The sequence below is a fragment of the Urocitellus parryii genome, chromosome 8 (assembly GCF_045843805.1).
Source record: "Urocitellus parryii isolate mUroPar1 chromosome 8, mUroPar1.hap1, whole genome shotgun sequence".
Lineage (NCBI taxonomy): Eukaryota > Metazoa > Chordata > Mammalia > Rodentia > Sciuridae > Urocitellus > Urocitellus parryii.
In genome coordinates, this window is record NC_135538.1 from 145,224,053 (window position 1) to 145,241,394 (window position 17,342).

The following is a 17,342-nucleotide window of genomic DNA, read 5'->3' on the forward strand; positions in this document are numbered from 1 at the left end:
GAGTAGAGAGCAGCTCTTCTAGGAATACATTTTACATACTGCTGCTAAAATTTCTCCCAGCCCCCTCATATTTCCAGTGTCCCACCTTCTCAGGACAGGACCAGGAAGAGTGCTTTCACAGGTTTGCCAAGCAGAGAGGAGAGGCTAGAGGAAGTGGGCTCCCTGCTGCTGGCAGAATGTCCTGGGGAAGGCTGCAGTGTGGCTGGGCGGGGCTTGGCCTTCCCCTTCTGTGAGTGAAATTTTAAGAGCTGCCTGTGAAGCATCATATACAGCCAGGGCTGGGCTGTGGCCCTGTGGTAGAGGGCTTGCCCAGCACGTGTGAGGCCAGAGTTCAATTCCCAGCCAGAAGAATTGTACTACAGCTTCAAGTGTGGTGAGGCCAGGTACAGATCCAGTACCTCAGCCAATTATTGTTGAATGAACTGAAACAATTTTGGGAAGGCTTGAGATGGGAGTTAGGGGCCCCATGGGGTTACAGGTGTCTTTACGATACTGACAAGAGTGCCAAAACAGATCATGGTCAAATTCCGCTGAACTGAATGTGATTGGGAAGGAGTTTTAAAAAGGCAACCCTTGAGGCCAAGTGCCAGCTGAGCAGTACAGCCCCCGACACCCAAATTCCAGTTCTCAAAGTGCCAATTTCTGGGCTAGATGATGCACCCCCTCCTCCCTGAGGTGCTGGGGTAGAAATTTAAACTCCCCGAGGAGAACTCACCAACATCCAGGCCAGACACAGGTGTGGGGAGACTGCCCAGGGGATGCTGGTAAGAACTGGGTCATTTACATGGGGATGTCCATCCTACCTAACCCTGGGGACAGCACAGGGTTCTCTTCTCCACCCGAATTCAAGAAGACATCCAGGGCCTCCTGGTCAGAGATGTCCATCAAATCCATCTGCTCTAGCATGTCCACGTTCACCTCCATGGATGACATGCTGCCCATGGGCTCTGAGAAGATTCACAACACAAGACACTGTACTTTTTGTTCCTAATAAATTAAAAAGTAGATTTTATTGGCACTGGGCAACCATCTTGCATCTTCTGCCAAATAGCATGCTGTTTTAAGTCCGTCCTAAGTCATCTTTGGTCACTCACTGTTGCCTTGGCCCCTATATAGCACTTATTCTATTTCCTGGGCGCTTGGTTTGCAGGTGATACTTGGAGCAGGGCATTCTGGCTGGGGTAGGAGCAGTCCCAAGTGGAACAAAAGAAGAGTTTGGGGAATGCAAATGCAAACCTAAGCTTAAGTACAGAAAAGTCTAAAGATTTCTACTGATAACAATGTTATGTTTGTTAGAAAATAAAAGGCAACTCATGGAAAATCTGCCAGAATTTTCAACAAACAAACTCCCCATCACCACCAGGGGAAGGGATCACTCCTGGCGCCAGCAGCATCTGAGGCAACTCCCTCCACGCTCAGGAATAAACCAGGAGGTTTATGATCCAGCAAAGAGGCCAAGACTCTGTCCGGAAGCTTAATGCAGTTCCAGCCAAATTTTCGACAAGGTTTTTCAAAGAACTTGAAACACTGTACAGAGGACACAGTGATCCTGAAGAACAATGGCCAGTGTGGGGGTACAGGTGGGGGCACATAGCAAATATCTAGACTCACTATAAAACAGGGCCTCTCCACCTTCGCTGGCACTCTGGACCAAATAAGTCCTTTGTGTGGGGCTATCACAGGCAGTGCAGGGAGTTGACGGTGCTCTGCACCAGCCCCTCTGACAGACTTTTACTGGAGCTGCAACAAGATGAGGCCGAGTATGGGGGCACAGGCTGCAAAAACTGTCCCCAGCTGCAAACTGCTGCTTGATGATACTTAGGATGGTCTTGAAGTGGAGCGAGATAGTAGGCCGCGGGAGCTGGAGAATGCCTGGGGAGACTCAGGAACTTACAGACACTGATAGAGAAGGCTGTGCCCTACACAGGGTCCCAGGGCGGCGGCCAGCAGTCACTGCTGCAGGGCAAGTCCACGTTGGTTGGACCCCTGCCTTGTGACTATGCCAGTCAGTAAACAAAGAGCCAAGCAAAGTGAAAAACAATTTGAAGAATTTCTTAAAACACAAAAGTACAAACTGTTGGGAGTCACCCCGGCCCCAAAGACTAACTTCCCCATCTCCCGAAAAGAGCCGTCCAATGGTGAGTCCTGCTGACTCACATGATCCTTACCCACCAATCAGAAAGCACCCCCTGCCAACTGTCAAACCATTAAACTGTTAAACTGTCATAAATGTCAAACCACCCTCGGCTCTATAAATATGCAGAGCTGTTCCTCAATAAACGGGCATTTTCTCCGATGATGAACCTTGTTCATTCTTTCACAAACCATAAACAAAAATGGCAAAGCTGATCACTTAAAATTTTGATTTAGAGCCAGGTGTGGTGGCACAAATCTATAATCCCAATCAGTGGCTCATGGGGGCTGAGGCAGAAGGAGCACAAGTTCAAAGCCAGCCTCAGGAACTTATTACAAATTAGCAAAGACCAATCTAAGCCAGATTGAGAGAAGTTACATGCATCCGAGAGATCAACAAAGGCCAATACCCATAAGCTTAAAACTTGGTAAAGGAAGGTAAACTAAGAAAAACAAATTTAGAACCAAAACAACGTCATTTCATACTGATTTTTTGGGCAAAAATTTATCTGACTTTATGAGGTGTTGACAAAGATATAAAGTAAGCAGAACACAAACATGGCCAGGGAGATTACTAACAGATACAAATGTCTTGGCAAACAGTGCAACAGAATCTAGTAACCTTAAAGATATGCATGCCACCTGATAAGTACTTACTCCCCAGATAAGTACTTACTCCCCACTAGAGAAGTGGTTCTCAAAGTGTGGTCCCCAGAACAGCAGCTGCCTCAGCACCATTGGGGACCTGCTGAGAGTGCCAGCCTGGGAGGCTGCTCGTGCTTGAGAAGCACTGGCCTAAAGTAGCTCTTAAAAAACCAGAATGTCCAGACCAGCACTGTTCCTAATGAAAGGTTAAAACTGGGAAAACTAATCAACACAGCAAAAGCATATTTGTTCAATATAAATAAATTTAGTTTGAGGTGAAAATATCAATACAGATGATTATCAAGATGCCTACCCAAGAAAGCAGGTTCATGAAGACATACACCATATGACCATTTCCGTAAGGATTTGAAATGTGCCAAGCATACCCACATACTGTTTTGGAATACAGGCCAGATGCAGTGTGTGGTGAAGGTCGCCTAGAGGTGAGGAGAGGAAGGCAGTGTGATCAGCAAGGGGCTCAGCTGGGTGGGGCATGTGGACATTATTATTTATGCCTGTGTCTCTGGAGTACTATTTCCTTCAAAACTGTTACAAAGGTAACATGTTAAGTGTAGAAATGTGGGTATGTTATGGAACTGTCAGTTCTTTTTTGGATATTTACAATATTTCCTAATTAAAATGAAAACCAGTAATGAAAAACGGTAATTCTCACAGTTCTAAATAAAACCTTCCTAGGGAGATTTTACACCAAGTTCAAGCCATTCGCTGGCACCTGTTTTAAGACAATTTTGCCTTCTAGAATGTCTCTTGGGTGACCTTTTAGTAAAGGCGCCTTTTTAATTCATAAAGTCTATCTTTCTTAACTTTATTGCTAATGTCACCTCATTCTCTTCCCAGATGAGAAGATGCCAAGGCCAAGCCAGCCTCCATAGGTAGAGGGCACCCTGGCTCCAGGGGATTCAACCCTGCTGACCAGCAGTCAGCGGACAGCCACAGGAACCTGCAATCTGTGGGAACAGGGAGCCAAGGGACACAGGTACATAACTACTGCCCTGTCTGGCCCTGAGGCACTCAGCACAGAATCAAAGCAATAACAGTGCTTTTCTAAGACTCAGATCATGTCAGGCACAGAGATCAAACCTGGTCCAGGCCCTTACAGAGCACCTCATGTGCCCAGCACACCGGGGTCCCGCCAGCACACTGCGTGTCTGTGGCAGCTCAGTCCCAGGACCCACCTCTGGCTCCATGGGCTCCCACAGCCCCACCATGCTCCAACTGCTCAATGATGGGCATTTGCGCTTTACTCTGAAATTTTTTCTGGATAAAATTTTCCATAGCTTTGTCTTAATTAAAAAATGATGCTTTTGAAAGTTAAAAAAAATTCAGACTGCTATTTCTGATTCAGTGGAGTGAGTCCAAAATCCCATGTTCACTGTAGCAATTTTTAATTTTGATTGATTCTTCTAAAACTTCCCCATATTCATCTCTGGGGATGAAAATCCCTCTATAGGAAAGGGCGGGTGACTGTCAGGCAGGCTCTGTGTGCCCTGTGGCAAGGCCTCTGCAGCTCTAGCTGAGGCACAGAGCCGACAGGGGCATGGCCTGCCACTTTCTCCTTCAGTGCATTGGCAACATGGGCCTGGTTCCATTTAGTTTTAACCTTAAATGAGCCAAACACTTTCTTGAAGCTTGAAGAAAATTATTCTTGAGAGGCTCAAAACCACAAAAACTCAACCACTTAATATTTAACTGACATTTGTCCCACAAGGGTTCACTACGTCCCTTCTCCCTACAGACCTGTGCTGAGGCATGGAGGCTGCCACATCCACAGCCCAGGGCCTGTCTCCAGGGTACACTGACCACCAAAAGAGCTCGGAGCCCAGCAGCTTCTGCCCCATGGGCCACCTGGTTGCGTGCCCATGTGTTTCCCTGTGAGAACAGGCGCTGCTTGGTGCACTCTCATTTCATTTCCTCTTTGTCTCCCATGGGCTAGTATGTGCTCAACAAAATTGAACAGGGTGGAGTTAAATGGTTGGGCAGTGAGAGTTTTGGTGACAGTTTTTTCATCCCATCTCCCCCATGACTTGAGGCATTGCTGCAGTGTCCCACTATGTTCGAATCTCAGGTTGCCCAGTGTGTGCGTATCTATATGGAGTAACTGTGTGCCCTCAAAACTCACTAGTTGAAGCTGCAACCCCCAATGAGTGCGCATGGAGATAGGGCCCTTGGGAGATAAGGTCAGTCGGAGTCTGACTGGGACCCAGCAAGAGAAAGACATAAGGTGCCCTCATAAGACACCAGGGTGCATGCCCCCACAGTGAGGTGGCAGCTAAGCCAGGACACGAGAAGCCACATACAGCCCTCTAGTACTGGAAGGAATCCACTTCTGAGGACACCTAGTCCACAGCACCTGCCATGATAGTGTCCATGACAGGATAAGCAGCCTGAAGGGAGCCTCTCTTTCCTCCCCAAGGAGCCAGGCAGCTGCTCTGCACAGCACTCAGGCACCTGAGCTGGGCAGTCTGACTTTCTAGGTCAATGGGTAAAACGGGAAGAAGCTGACCAGGGAGCTAGAGAAGCCACACTCCAGACCCTGTCCCATCAGCTCCAGCGTGGAAAGCACCAACTGCGTCACTGATCACCCACTTCCGTTAGCACAGCCTGAGGCACCCAACAGAGCTATAATCTATTCTCTCTACATCACTTTCCTTCATTCATTTCTTTATCCTCTCTGGGAGGGGACAGGGAATTGGATGTCAAAGAAGAAACAAAGCCAGACAGAGGGGGCATGTTGGGGGTGGGGCACTGAGAGATCTGGAGAGGAACATCTCCAGGAGGTGCTGAGGTGCCCAGAGGGACAGGGAAGCACATGCTCTCTTCCATGTGCCCTGGGCATTAGGCTCTGGGACCATGGCACCTGCTGGAGAGAACAAGTTGCCTGAAGTCACTGCCCTGCCTACCTGGCCACTGCTCCTGGGGCAGCCAGTGGAAAGAGTCCTGTGTCCTCACTTCCACCCTGGTTGACTTATTCATTTAAGCATATGGATGTCTCACAGCACTGATTAAAGAGGTTAAAAAAAATCTAAATGTTCAACCAGGGAATTGATTAAATACAGTGGGCCCTCCATAACCTCATTCTCCATAGTCAACCTCAGGTGGAAAAATGTAGATAGGCCTCCAATGGGTACATCTGCACTGAACCATACAGACTTTTTTTTCTTGACATTATTCTCTAAACAACATGGTACAACTCTGCACACAGCAGTCATTTATATCCTAGGTAACCCGACATGATTTAAACCTCAAGATGATTCCAGAGGAATGCACAGGTTATATGCAAATAGTACACATTTTATATAAGAGACTTGAGCATGCACAGATTTTGGCAGTGTGTGTGGGGGTGGGTCTTGGGACTGATTCCTCATGGACAGTGAGGGGCCATGTTAGGATGCATCCTGATGATGAATATGTACCCTTTAAAACACATCCTTTCAAATAACTTTTTTTTTGTTCCCCAGGATTGAGCCCTGAGGTCTCATGCATGCTAAGACTCACACATACACACACACACACACACATTCATTCTCTCTCTCTCTCTCTCTCTCTCTCTCTCTCTCTCTCTCTCTCTCTCTCTCTCCCAGCTACATGTCCAGTCCTCAAAGAATTTTTAATAATGAGGAAGAGAGCCCTATACAATATTGAGAAAATTCAGAGAACTGGGTGCGGTGGTATATGCCAGGAATTCCAGCTACTTGGGAGGTTGAATCCAGAGGATTACGAGTTCAAAGCCAGCCTGAGTAGACTCTGTCTCAAAAAAATTTTAAAAAGAGTTGAGGATGTAGCTCCATGGATTCCTGCCTGGATTCAATCCATAGTACCAGGAAAAAAAAAAAAAGTCAAGATACAAAGCCACATAGACGTATAGTTTGATACCAATTACGAACAGACTCATGAACAAAGACCAAAAAGAACAATACTAAAATATTAGTAGATCTTACCCTATGCTATAGAATTATGAATAATTTGTCTTTTTCATTCTAAAAAAGTGTTTTTCTGGCTAAAGATGTGACTGTAACTCAGCATGGTCTGCCCTGTGCTAGGCCCTAGACTCAATCCCCAGCACTGCAAGGAAAGCAATTTTCTTTCTTTCTTTCCCTTCAAATTTTGTATGAGCATAATTGGTTTGTAATTTTAAAAGGTTATTTATTCTTGAAATCTTCAACTAGAACCTAGAACTGGAAGAACAAGGGCAAGATGGATATGGCCTGATCTCGATGCTTGGATTTCAGGGTCTATTACTAGAAAGGGACTTCCAAGGCTTTACCCGCAAGCGCCAGCTCACCGCGCCTCTCTGCAATCTGCAGGTACCCCGTGGAAAGGTACTGCTCCATGTCCTGCTGGAAGGCTTCCTCAAAAAACTTCTGCCGCTCCTTCAGCTTCATTTGCTGGGTGTGCTCCATTTCCAGGACCTTCTGCGTGTGCTCAGCATCCAGTTCAGCTGGGGAAGCAGAATGACTCTGTTAGGGCTGAAAAGGGACTAGATGGGAAACAGTCGCCCTCCCTTGTGTGGACAGTGCTCATGGCTTTGAGGTGGGCTGGCACCTGACTGCACAGACAGTTCCTCTTTGCCCCAACCTCTCTGCTGCACTTGGCCTTCACTGATCCCTCGGATGGAATGACCTTTCCCCACTCTTCAGAGATAAGCGGCTGCTCACGTTTCAGGACCTAATGCTCAGGTAATCCTTGGGCTAACTCAAGTGGAATCTGTGGCTCCTTCCTGAACAACCTGCATCACTGTGTTCAAACTTTTGTAGATGATTTATAAATTACAATATAAAAGGTAAAATCCTGGAGTTCCTGAAGGACTGTGATGTACTCATTTTAATATCTTGTAACCAAGCTCAGTGCCTGGTGATAGTAGGCTCGAATATTAAGAGTAAGAATGTATTAATGGAATGCTCTTCAGTCTTAAAAAGGAAGGAAATTCTGACACAGGCTACAATGTGGATAAACCTTGGAGCCTCTGAACCTTTACACCAAGTAAAATAAGCCAACTGCAAAGAGATAAGTGCTGTCTCATTTCCCGCTCTGTGAGGTGCCTAGAGTAATCAAATCCAGAGACAGGGTAGAATGGTGGTTTCTAGAAGGTGGAGGGAGGGAGGAATGGGAAAGTGTTTAATGGTACAGAGTTTTAATTCTGAAAAGAGCTCTGGAGGGTGGTGGTCGCTGCACAACACTATGAATGCATTTAATACCACTGATGCACTTAAAACGGGTAAGAGGATGAACTATTACACCTGTTTCACTGCAATAAAAAAAACTGGAAAAAAAATGTAGCCACTGTGGTATGTTAGAGAGTGTGTGGGCCTGGCTTTGCTGTTTCTCAAACACATAACCTAGCTAACACGTCAGCTAACCTTTCTCATCTGAAATCTGGGATAAACATATTAACCCAGTTTTGGTATGAAAATTTAATGAACTAACGTGGAAGAACTTCAGAACAAAAGTGAACGGCAGCCCTTCAAATTAGGCCCGAGTCAGTAACAGGCAGAAAAACTACTAAATGACCAACCTTAATGGAGAATCCCAGTATACCAGCTGATAAATATTTCCTTGGGGTTTGACCTTTCCTCAAGCCACATATGGAGAATATAAAAATGACATCAGGGCCATTATTCTCCCTGTTTGGGTCAAGGGTTATTTCTAGACTATATGAAGTACAAAGGGCTTTGGGACCTTAAGCCCTATGTACTTCACACAGGGTTTGGGCAGAATCCTAAGGTCACCCAGACCTCTGCTCCCTGATGTGCTGGCCCTGCATAAGCCCCAGTACTGTGACTGTGCTGGATTTGAGCCCTGTGACTTCACTAAAGGGGGAGTGTCTGAGTGAGGCTGATCCATCCAGGCTTTCCTAGAGGACAGGGCTTTTCCTGGACAGAGAGAAGCCCAAGAAAGATTTGACACGGGTCCATTCTCAGTTGCTGGTGCTGACAATGGTGGGTCCATGTGGCCGGTATTATGTGGCATCCAGGGTCTGAGAGTAGTCCCCTGCTGGCATGCCCTGGTGCCACAACTTCAAGGAGAACTGGGACTCTGGCAACAACCTGCATGAGCCGAGAGCAGGTTTTGCTCCATGGCCTCCAGAAAGACACACTCTGGGACACCCTCACTCCAGTCCCTTGAGACTTCGGGCAGAGAGCCCAGTCAAACCAGGCCTGGACTTGGAGCCTAGGCTGGGAGCTGCAACCTTTGTACTATTTTCAGTGGCTCAGTCTGTGGTGATCTATCACACAGCAATGTGGCATTTTCCTCCAACAATCTGTCGGTAGGAACTCCAGCCCCTGCCTGGCTCTGGGTGGCTGAAGACCCTAGAAAGGCACTCGAGTTCTTTTTTTCCAGAACTCAAGGTTTCAGAACACCTACTCTGTGGTGACACTGTGCTTGGTGGAGTTCAGCAAGAGGGCAGGGTGACTCCAGAACCTCTAGGTATCAGCACAAAGTTTCAGCAGCCTGACTGTCCTGGGGAGAACAGGGCCCAGTGATGTCCCCTCTAGCACACCTCTGGGGAGTGTCAACATCTTCTGGATGTTAGTAGATGGTTTTTAACAAAACAGCAGATTGTAAAATGAACAGTGGCCTAAGAGGCCCCATGCAATCTGCCTTTGTCCCCCACACCCCTCAATTTCCTACCACTACAACTCCTGAGCACAACATATTCCTATATACATGACAGACCTGAAAACTCAGTAATGGAGTTTATTTTGTTTGCTTGTTTATTTTGGTACCAGGGATTGAACTCAGGAGTGCTTAACCACTGAGCCATATCTTCAGCCCTTTTAAAAAACATTTTTTTTTTTTTTTTAAATTTTGAGACATGGTCTCGCTTAGTAGCTTAAGGTCTCACTAAGTTGCTGAGGCTGGCTTTGAATTTGGGATACTCCTACCTCAGCCTCCTGAGCCTCTGGGATTATAGATGTGTGCCACCGTGCCTGGCTGGAATTTTTTTAATCTCAAATCAGGGATGGTGTCTAATTATTGGAATATTCTGGATTATTTTCTTTACTGTAATCTATGCAAGGAATACAAATTAATGTTACCTGAAGCAACACAACTAGGAGGGCAAACTCCTTAATTACATAGAATGACATACATGTTTCCCCGGTGTGTTCTCCTCATACTGTTAACAGCTCGTGTGTGTGCCCTACTACATTTCTGGGTCATCCTCCACCTCCCATCTGTGTTTACAGGAAGATGGTCTGTCGCAGAGGAAGGAACACAGGTTTGGGAGTCAGTCCAAGCTGGGTTCTGTCCTTTTAACAGAACGCTGGGTCTCCTGTCACATACCCTCAGGGACACCATAGAAGGTAGTTGTGTGGGAGCTACCCCTGCACCTCTACCTCAAACCATGTCCAGGTACCACGGTGCTTTTCTGATTAGAGGATCTCAGCATACCCTGAAGTTCTGGGGAAGTGAGGCAGCTCTTGGCCAGTGGGTGAGAGAGGTCAGTATATCCAACCCTGGTCTCCCTTGATTCAGTGGTATGATTCCAAGATCCCTCTCAACACTTCTTGAGACCCTGGAGTCATGACAAATGCTCTCTGGCTCTTCAGCACCTTCAACAATGCTTCCTTTTGTTGGTTTCTCCTTCCTCTCACTCTCCCCACGACCTCCTCCTACCTTCTGGGAGGCCTCCCAAACCACCCACCTGCATGGGAATCCCTGTTGCTCCAGAGACCCAAGGTAAGGATCCACCTCTAGCTATAACTAATTTCACCTGAGTTGCAAGTGAGATTAAAAACACTTATTTCTGAAGACTGTAGACAAGATCAGGTGAGACAGCATATGTGAATCACCAGGGACACATCAGCCATTAGCTGAGTGCTAACATTAAAACCAGCATTATGATATGAAATGTTAATAAGAACTAAGCTAGAGTATACAGTGAAAAATCACCCTTTGAGCCCCACTCAGAACTTAAGAATGAGTTACCTTTCAGTGGCTTTAATAAATCTGCAAGGAGTTTAGAGTGAAATCGAAATAAAAAATGAGCAGAGAAAGATGCCTTTTCACCGTTTCCCTTTAGCTGTCAACGTGTATGCCGCGATGCATTAGACTAAGTCACCCCTATGTTTCAAACACTTCAAAGTTCAGCTAATCTGCTTTAAAAAATAATTCCAGAATAAGAAGCTCAATATCAAAGAGCAATGCAGAAATTATCAAAGGGGTTTTAATTAAAGAATATCATGTTTGACTGAATTTTGATTTTCTATAGATATAACTTGAAGACATTTCATTTTTCTCAAGACTACTGTTTCAAAACTGTCATGGTTCTGAATTATTGGCCCCACAGATTTTTATCTTAATTTTTTCTATAGTGGGATAAAAATGCAATCATGTCTCAACCCTCATGGAAGCTGGGGATGGTTTGGATTAGGGAACTTAAAATAACTTTTAAAAAGAAGAAAGAAAAAAAATCACTCTTTGAAGTATTAAAACATGTTGTTCCTTAAGTGAAACATCTCCACTGTCCCATGAGGGCTCATGCTTCCTTTCAGAGCTCCTCTTGCACCTCAGAGCCAACCTATACCAGCTCTCTGGTTCCAGCTATGCCTTTAGCACAATGAAAAAGCACACAGCACGCATTTAAAAACACTGCTCTCCAAAGCCGAGAGAGTCCCTCTCTGCATGAGCTGAGGACACTCGGATGGTGCCGTGCCCTGAAATCAGCCTTTACACTGATGTCAAGAACCATCAGACAGGTGTGGTGCGCATACCTGTAATCCCAGCGGCTCAGGAGGCCGAAGCAGGAGGATTGCAAGTTCAAAGCCAGCCGTAGCAACTTAGCAAGGCACTAACCTACTCAGTGAGACCCTGTCTCTAAATAAAATACAAAAGAGGGCTGGGGGTGTGGCTCAGTGGTTGAGTGTCCCCGAGTTTGATCCCTGATACCAAAACGAAACCCCAAACAACACCACCACCAAAAACCACAAAAGAGAAACCACCATATTTGGTGCAGTGAGACAATGGAAAGATACCTGATGACATGTTCACATAGTAGATGTCATTTATTACACTGAGGAAAACCAGACAAACACAAAGATTTAAAGAATTTCAACAAATGGTTTTAAGATTAAAAAGAAAGAAAAAAAAAATCAGAAGATGCAAAAGCTTGTCCCCAAGGAGCCCAGGTCTGTGTTTCTCTTTATTTCAACTCCAGATCACTGCTCACGATTTATCTGACTACAATTTCCATGTTAGCTACCAGTATCAATTTCAAATAGACAGTTACAGCAAAAACATTCCATTACTAATACAGATGACCTGATCAGTTCTCATTATAGGTTTTAATGGGGCATAGGGTGACACAAGACATGTGAAATTAAAAAAAAAAAACAGTCCACCATGTTCACTATAGGAACTACTTCTGCCAAGAGAGGTTCTAAAGACAGAGTGGTCCCCAACACTGCCAGCGGAGAAGAAATGGATTGTGTGAAGGAGACCAGGACTAGCCTCTCTGATGAGGGCTGATGAAAATATTTTCAACCCAAAACGTAAAAAGAGAAACAGTAAACATCTTTTTAAATGTGAATTGAGAAAAATGTGGTGAATCTTTAAAGATTAAGACCCTTTTTTCATTCAAGACAAACAAGACTAAGAACAAACTTCTAAAAACCTATAATTTAAATATTTATAATCTAATGTTTATTTATTGAGTTAGGGAATTTGTGATACTAAAATACACGTGATAAGATCAAGAGAGAATTGTGAAATCTCTATACTTTCCATATTTCTAATACAAATAGATAAATCTTTCTAAACCGTTTGACAAAAACTACAAATAAGCTGACAAATACATAACCATTAAAAAAAGCACACTAAACTCTGTCATTATGACAGAGTTTAAAAGATGGTATCTACTCATTTTTATGCCACCTATTTATATTTAATAGTTTTTTGATGTATGAGTAATGCATGGACATCATAGAGAACTTTTATCCCTAAGAAAAGCACAATCAATGTAAAAATGTATCTGAAGTCATCATAAAAACACATGGCTAGCAATTTGGTGTATGCTCTCCAGATTTATTTTTTCTTAGGCCAAAGTATACAAAATTTCAATATTCAATTTTTAAAAAGGTCTCTACTTTATAATAATTATAGTTTCACAGCATGTGGTCAAAAAATGTACATTTTGGGCTCTGGATGTCAGCGGTAGAGCCTGTGCTTATTAGCATTCAAGGCCCTGGGTTCTTAATACCAAAACAAATGTGCATTCTGAGCCTCCCTGAGGCCAATGTTACCAAAATTAAGAAAGTGACATAGGATCAACCCTCAGAGCTCCTTCACACTTCACCCATCACAAGGACTGAGTGTGTGCGTGGTTCCTGCATGCAGTCTTAGCATGTGTAGCCTCGGGTAACTACCACAACTGAGATAATCAACTGTGCCATCACAAGACTCTCTCGAGTTTTCCCATGCTACCCGCCCCAAGCACTCATCTGTTCTCCAAATCTATAATTATGTCATTTCATAAATGTCACATAAAGAGAATCATGTGGCATATCTCTTTTGAAGAGATATGGCTTTTCTCACTCAGCATGACTTTCCTAGGGTGTACGCAAGTGGTTGCACATACTGAAAACTTGTTCCTTCTTCCTGCTGAGTAAATTTCCTGGTATAGATGTAGCACAGTTTGGTGAGCTATTCACCCACTGAAGGACTTATGGCTGGATTCCAGCTTTGGGTAGTTAGGAATACAGCTGCTATGAACATGTGCACAAGGTCCTGAATGAAAATAAGTAATGTCTCAGAGACAAATGCCCAGGAGAGCAATCACCTGGGTCCTGTGGTAACTTCTCCTTCAGTTTTGAAAGGCAGTGTCATGCTATTTTCCAGACAGCCTACTTTATTTCACATCCTGTCATCTGTGTGGGAGTGATCCAGTTTCTATGCTCCTTGACAGCACTTAGTGGGGCCTACTCACTGAAACATAGAGAATCTTCTTTTCCTCCTCCTCTTAGAATGTCAGAAACAAGTCTTGGTTTCCTCTTAAATATTTTTGAAATTTGCTTTGTTTCAAAAGGTACTTTCAGTTCTTGAGAAAATTTCTTTTTTTCCCCTAATTACTTTCCTCTATATAGGCCTAGTATAAATTTTAGAAAAAAAATGTATCCAGAAATTGAAGACTTGTTGGATGACAAAATATACAGCATATTCTTCTAGTTTTAAAACCCACATTTTCTGCAGTTTTGCCATTTAATAATCACATTTTCCTCCTACTTTAGTTTCCAAAATAAAATACTAAACTATTTTTATTTTAAAGTTTACCCAACCTTCCTTCCCCTAACTTAACAAATGAGTACAAATTATCTCATAAGAGACTTTTAAATAATATTTTTCTGGAACTAAGATTTTTAAAATACATATATTTAACAATATCTACTTCTGTACCCTGTGTTTCTAAAGCTTTTAGAAGTTTTATATCTATAGTCATTGATAAGTTGTTTCTGGACTTAGGATGTGGCTCAGCAGCAGAGCACATGCCCAAGTCCCTAAGTGCAATCCACAGCACCACAAAAAATAAATAAATTAGTTTCTAAGACAGACACAATTATTTTACTCCATATATTATGCTATTTCAATGGCTATTCTATAGTACTAGCCCTTATTCCTCAGAATTAGTATTTGGGTGGGGGTGGGGGAGGACCCTGTAAATCCTAAAGTTAACACACAGCCCCTGCCCAAGTTAGTACATTTAAAAAAAAGAAATTATTTTTTACAGAAATTTACCCTCCTTGTGCGCGTACACACACACACACACCGCCCCCCCCACACACTCATACGAATTTATCAAGCACCAATTGACCTTATTCCTTATTTTATTTCTTTTACATGCACCTAAGAAAACATGATCCTTACCCAAAAATTCAGTAGATGAGAATAACGGCAAGTTTTTGCAGTCAGAGTAAATAACTTCTACACCACAAAGAACTCATTGTGCTCCCCCCGAGTTGTTCAGCTATGTTCGGGGCTTAGGAGTAGCTACTGGAAGTGCTGTTTCCTAATCCATGCCACAGGAAACATTAGTCTAGTATCTAAGCTTCCGGAACACTTTTTAAATTTCTACCGATTATTCTGAAGGAAATGATCACTACTGAGTATTAGCAAAATGTACACTGCAGAAATACACTGTGAACAACAAGGTTTAGACGGTAGGACAGAATGCCCCCATCCCTGTGCTTTCTCTCTCAGAAGGGGCAGGGCAGCTTAGAGGACCCTGGTCTGGCTGCAGGCTGGAGGAAGGCTGTTGGCCTGAGCACACCAGTACTGTGAAGTCTCAGATTCCTCATCACTAAGAGGCTGCAGGTTGGACAATGGTTGCTTCCAGTTCTTAAATGCTCAAATTCCATTTTTTACTTACTTTTGATTGGGCCAGGAAAAGGTAATCCCAAATCCTATTTATGGCAACATTCAGTGGGTATCAGATTAACATTAAGAAATTTGGACTTTTTGAATTCGAGTGTGACATTTCAAGAAAATCTGGTTTAACTATTAGCAAAATAATACTGAAGGTATTGTTGTATTTATCTCCCCCTCCCTTTATTTTGGTTGATTTTTGCTTAAAAAATAGGGGCAGGGCTGGGGATGTAGCTTAGTAGTAGAGTGGGTTCAATCCTCAGCCCTGTAAAAACAAGCAATACACCAAAAACCAACCAAACAAAAACACAATTAAGACCCAATAGTTTGAAATTACTAGATGGGTGAGAAATGTGCTCAATATGCCACAGAGGGGCTATGGTTATAGCTCAGTGGAAGAGTGCTAGCCTATCTCGTGTGAGGCCCTGGGTGCAATCCTCAGCAAATAAACAAATAAATAAATAAAATAAAGGTACATCCATCTGCCACAGAGGCTTCATGAGTTCTAGCCTGTTCAAGATGTATCAACTCAAACTGGGAGGTTAACTGTAGGGCTTGGTGGCTTGCAATGACATCAGGTGGCATCAAGACTGCTATACTTTCTTCAGGGGATCAAGATACAACCAAATGGATAATTTGAGTAGATTTAAAACAGTGGTCCTGCTCCAGTTGAGAATGCTATGTTGACAAAAGATAATTTTTATAGAAGAGTATACAAAAATGCGGTATAAGTAAGATAATAGGAACATATCACGTGAGCCAGGTCTGGTGGTGCACACATGTAATCCCAGCTCCTTGGGGGCTCAGGGAAGAGAACTCCAAGACCAGCCTGGGCAACCTAGCAAGACTCTGTCTCAAAACAAAAAAATAAAAAGGGCTATGGCCCAGTGGTAGTGCACCCCTGGGTTCCATCTCTAGGACCCCAGTATATTACTTCATAGCACTACATTATAAATATAGCATCAAGTAGAATTTTTACAACCAAAACTTTCTAGCAATCAACATTCTGAGCTTCAACACTCTGATAACTTAAGGCATTAACACATTTTAAAAGCTTTCTGATTATAAATTTTTTAGTACATTGGTAAGCACCAATGGACAAAAGATTCGAATTAATTAAAACTTCCCAACTTTGATAACCTGGTGTGCTGCTTATTTAAAATAAAAATCACATGTGTTTTGGCAGGGCTGCACCTGCTATGAATGAGTGGCCATTCAACATAATGTGTAAGACAGATCACATCCAAGGTGCAAGTCAATATTTTGTTTCTAAATTCTACACTTAAAAAAAAAAACAACCAAAGCTCTTCCTATTTCTTATATCTGGAAGGAAGGGAAGACTTTTTGCCAACAGAAAAGTCTAGGTCACAATATCAAAAGCATCCCTTTGCTCCTGAGATTTAATTTTAGTATCCGAGAGGCATTGATGGGATTTTTCTTTATAAGAATTCTTATTTTAGGCTGGGGCTATAGCTCAGTGGTAGAGTGCTTGCCTAGCACATCTGAGGCAGTAGGTTTGATCTTCAGCACATTAAAAATTAAGTTAGGGGCTGGGGATGTGGCTCAAGCGGTAGCGCGCTCGCCTGGCATGCGTGCGGCCCGGGTTCGATCCTCAGCACCACATACCAACAAAGATGTTGTGTCCGCCGAGAACTAAAAAATAAATATTAAAAAATTCTCTCTCTCTCTCTCTCTCTCTCTCTCTCTCTCTCTCTCTCTCTCTCTCCTCTCTCACTCTCTCTTTAAAAAAATTAAGCTATTGTGTCCATGTACAACTAAAAAAAATAACAATAATAATAAAGAATTCTCATTTTTATGGTAATAGTGATTCTGAAGAGCATCTTGAGAAAACTCCCCAAACTCAATTCACATGCCTGTGCCAAGAGACTTGGAGGCAGAGGGAAAGGGGGAAAGGCAACAATGTACAGTACCTTTCAATGTGAGGCCAAGTTGATTACATAGTAAAACCCTGCTGGATGGCAGCTGGGCCTATGCAACAGTTTGGGGTTTGCTGGGTTTTTGAACATGAGAGAAGAACATATGAAATTTAAAGTTTAATTTTTTTGGGGTGGGGGGGGGAGAGAGAGAGAGAGAGAGAGAAATTTTTAATATTTATTTTTTAGTTACACAACATCTTTGTTTGTATGTGGTGCTGAGGATCGAACCTGGGCCGCACGCATGCCAGG

General features: G+C 43.5%; 1 protein-coding gene across 2 annotated transcripts in view; it reads right to left on the reverse strand.

Annotated features, from left to right (window-relative positions):
* Nucleotides 1-17,342, reverse strand: part of Dtnbp1 (dystrobrevin binding protein 1) — a 122,875-nt gene that overhangs the window by 919 nt on the left and 104,614 nt on the right. For both annotated transcript variants that reach the window (XM_026384573.2, XM_077801616.1), the window contains exons 8-9: nucleotides 7,082-7,237; nucleotides 804-947 (exon numbers count right to left, since the gene is read on the reverse strand). In XM_026384573.2, coding sequence (XP_026240358.2) covers nucleotides 804-947; nucleotides 7,082-7,237 — 300 coding nt within the window. The remainder of the gene's footprint in view (nucleotides 1-803; nucleotides 948-7,081; nucleotides 7,238-17,342) is intronic.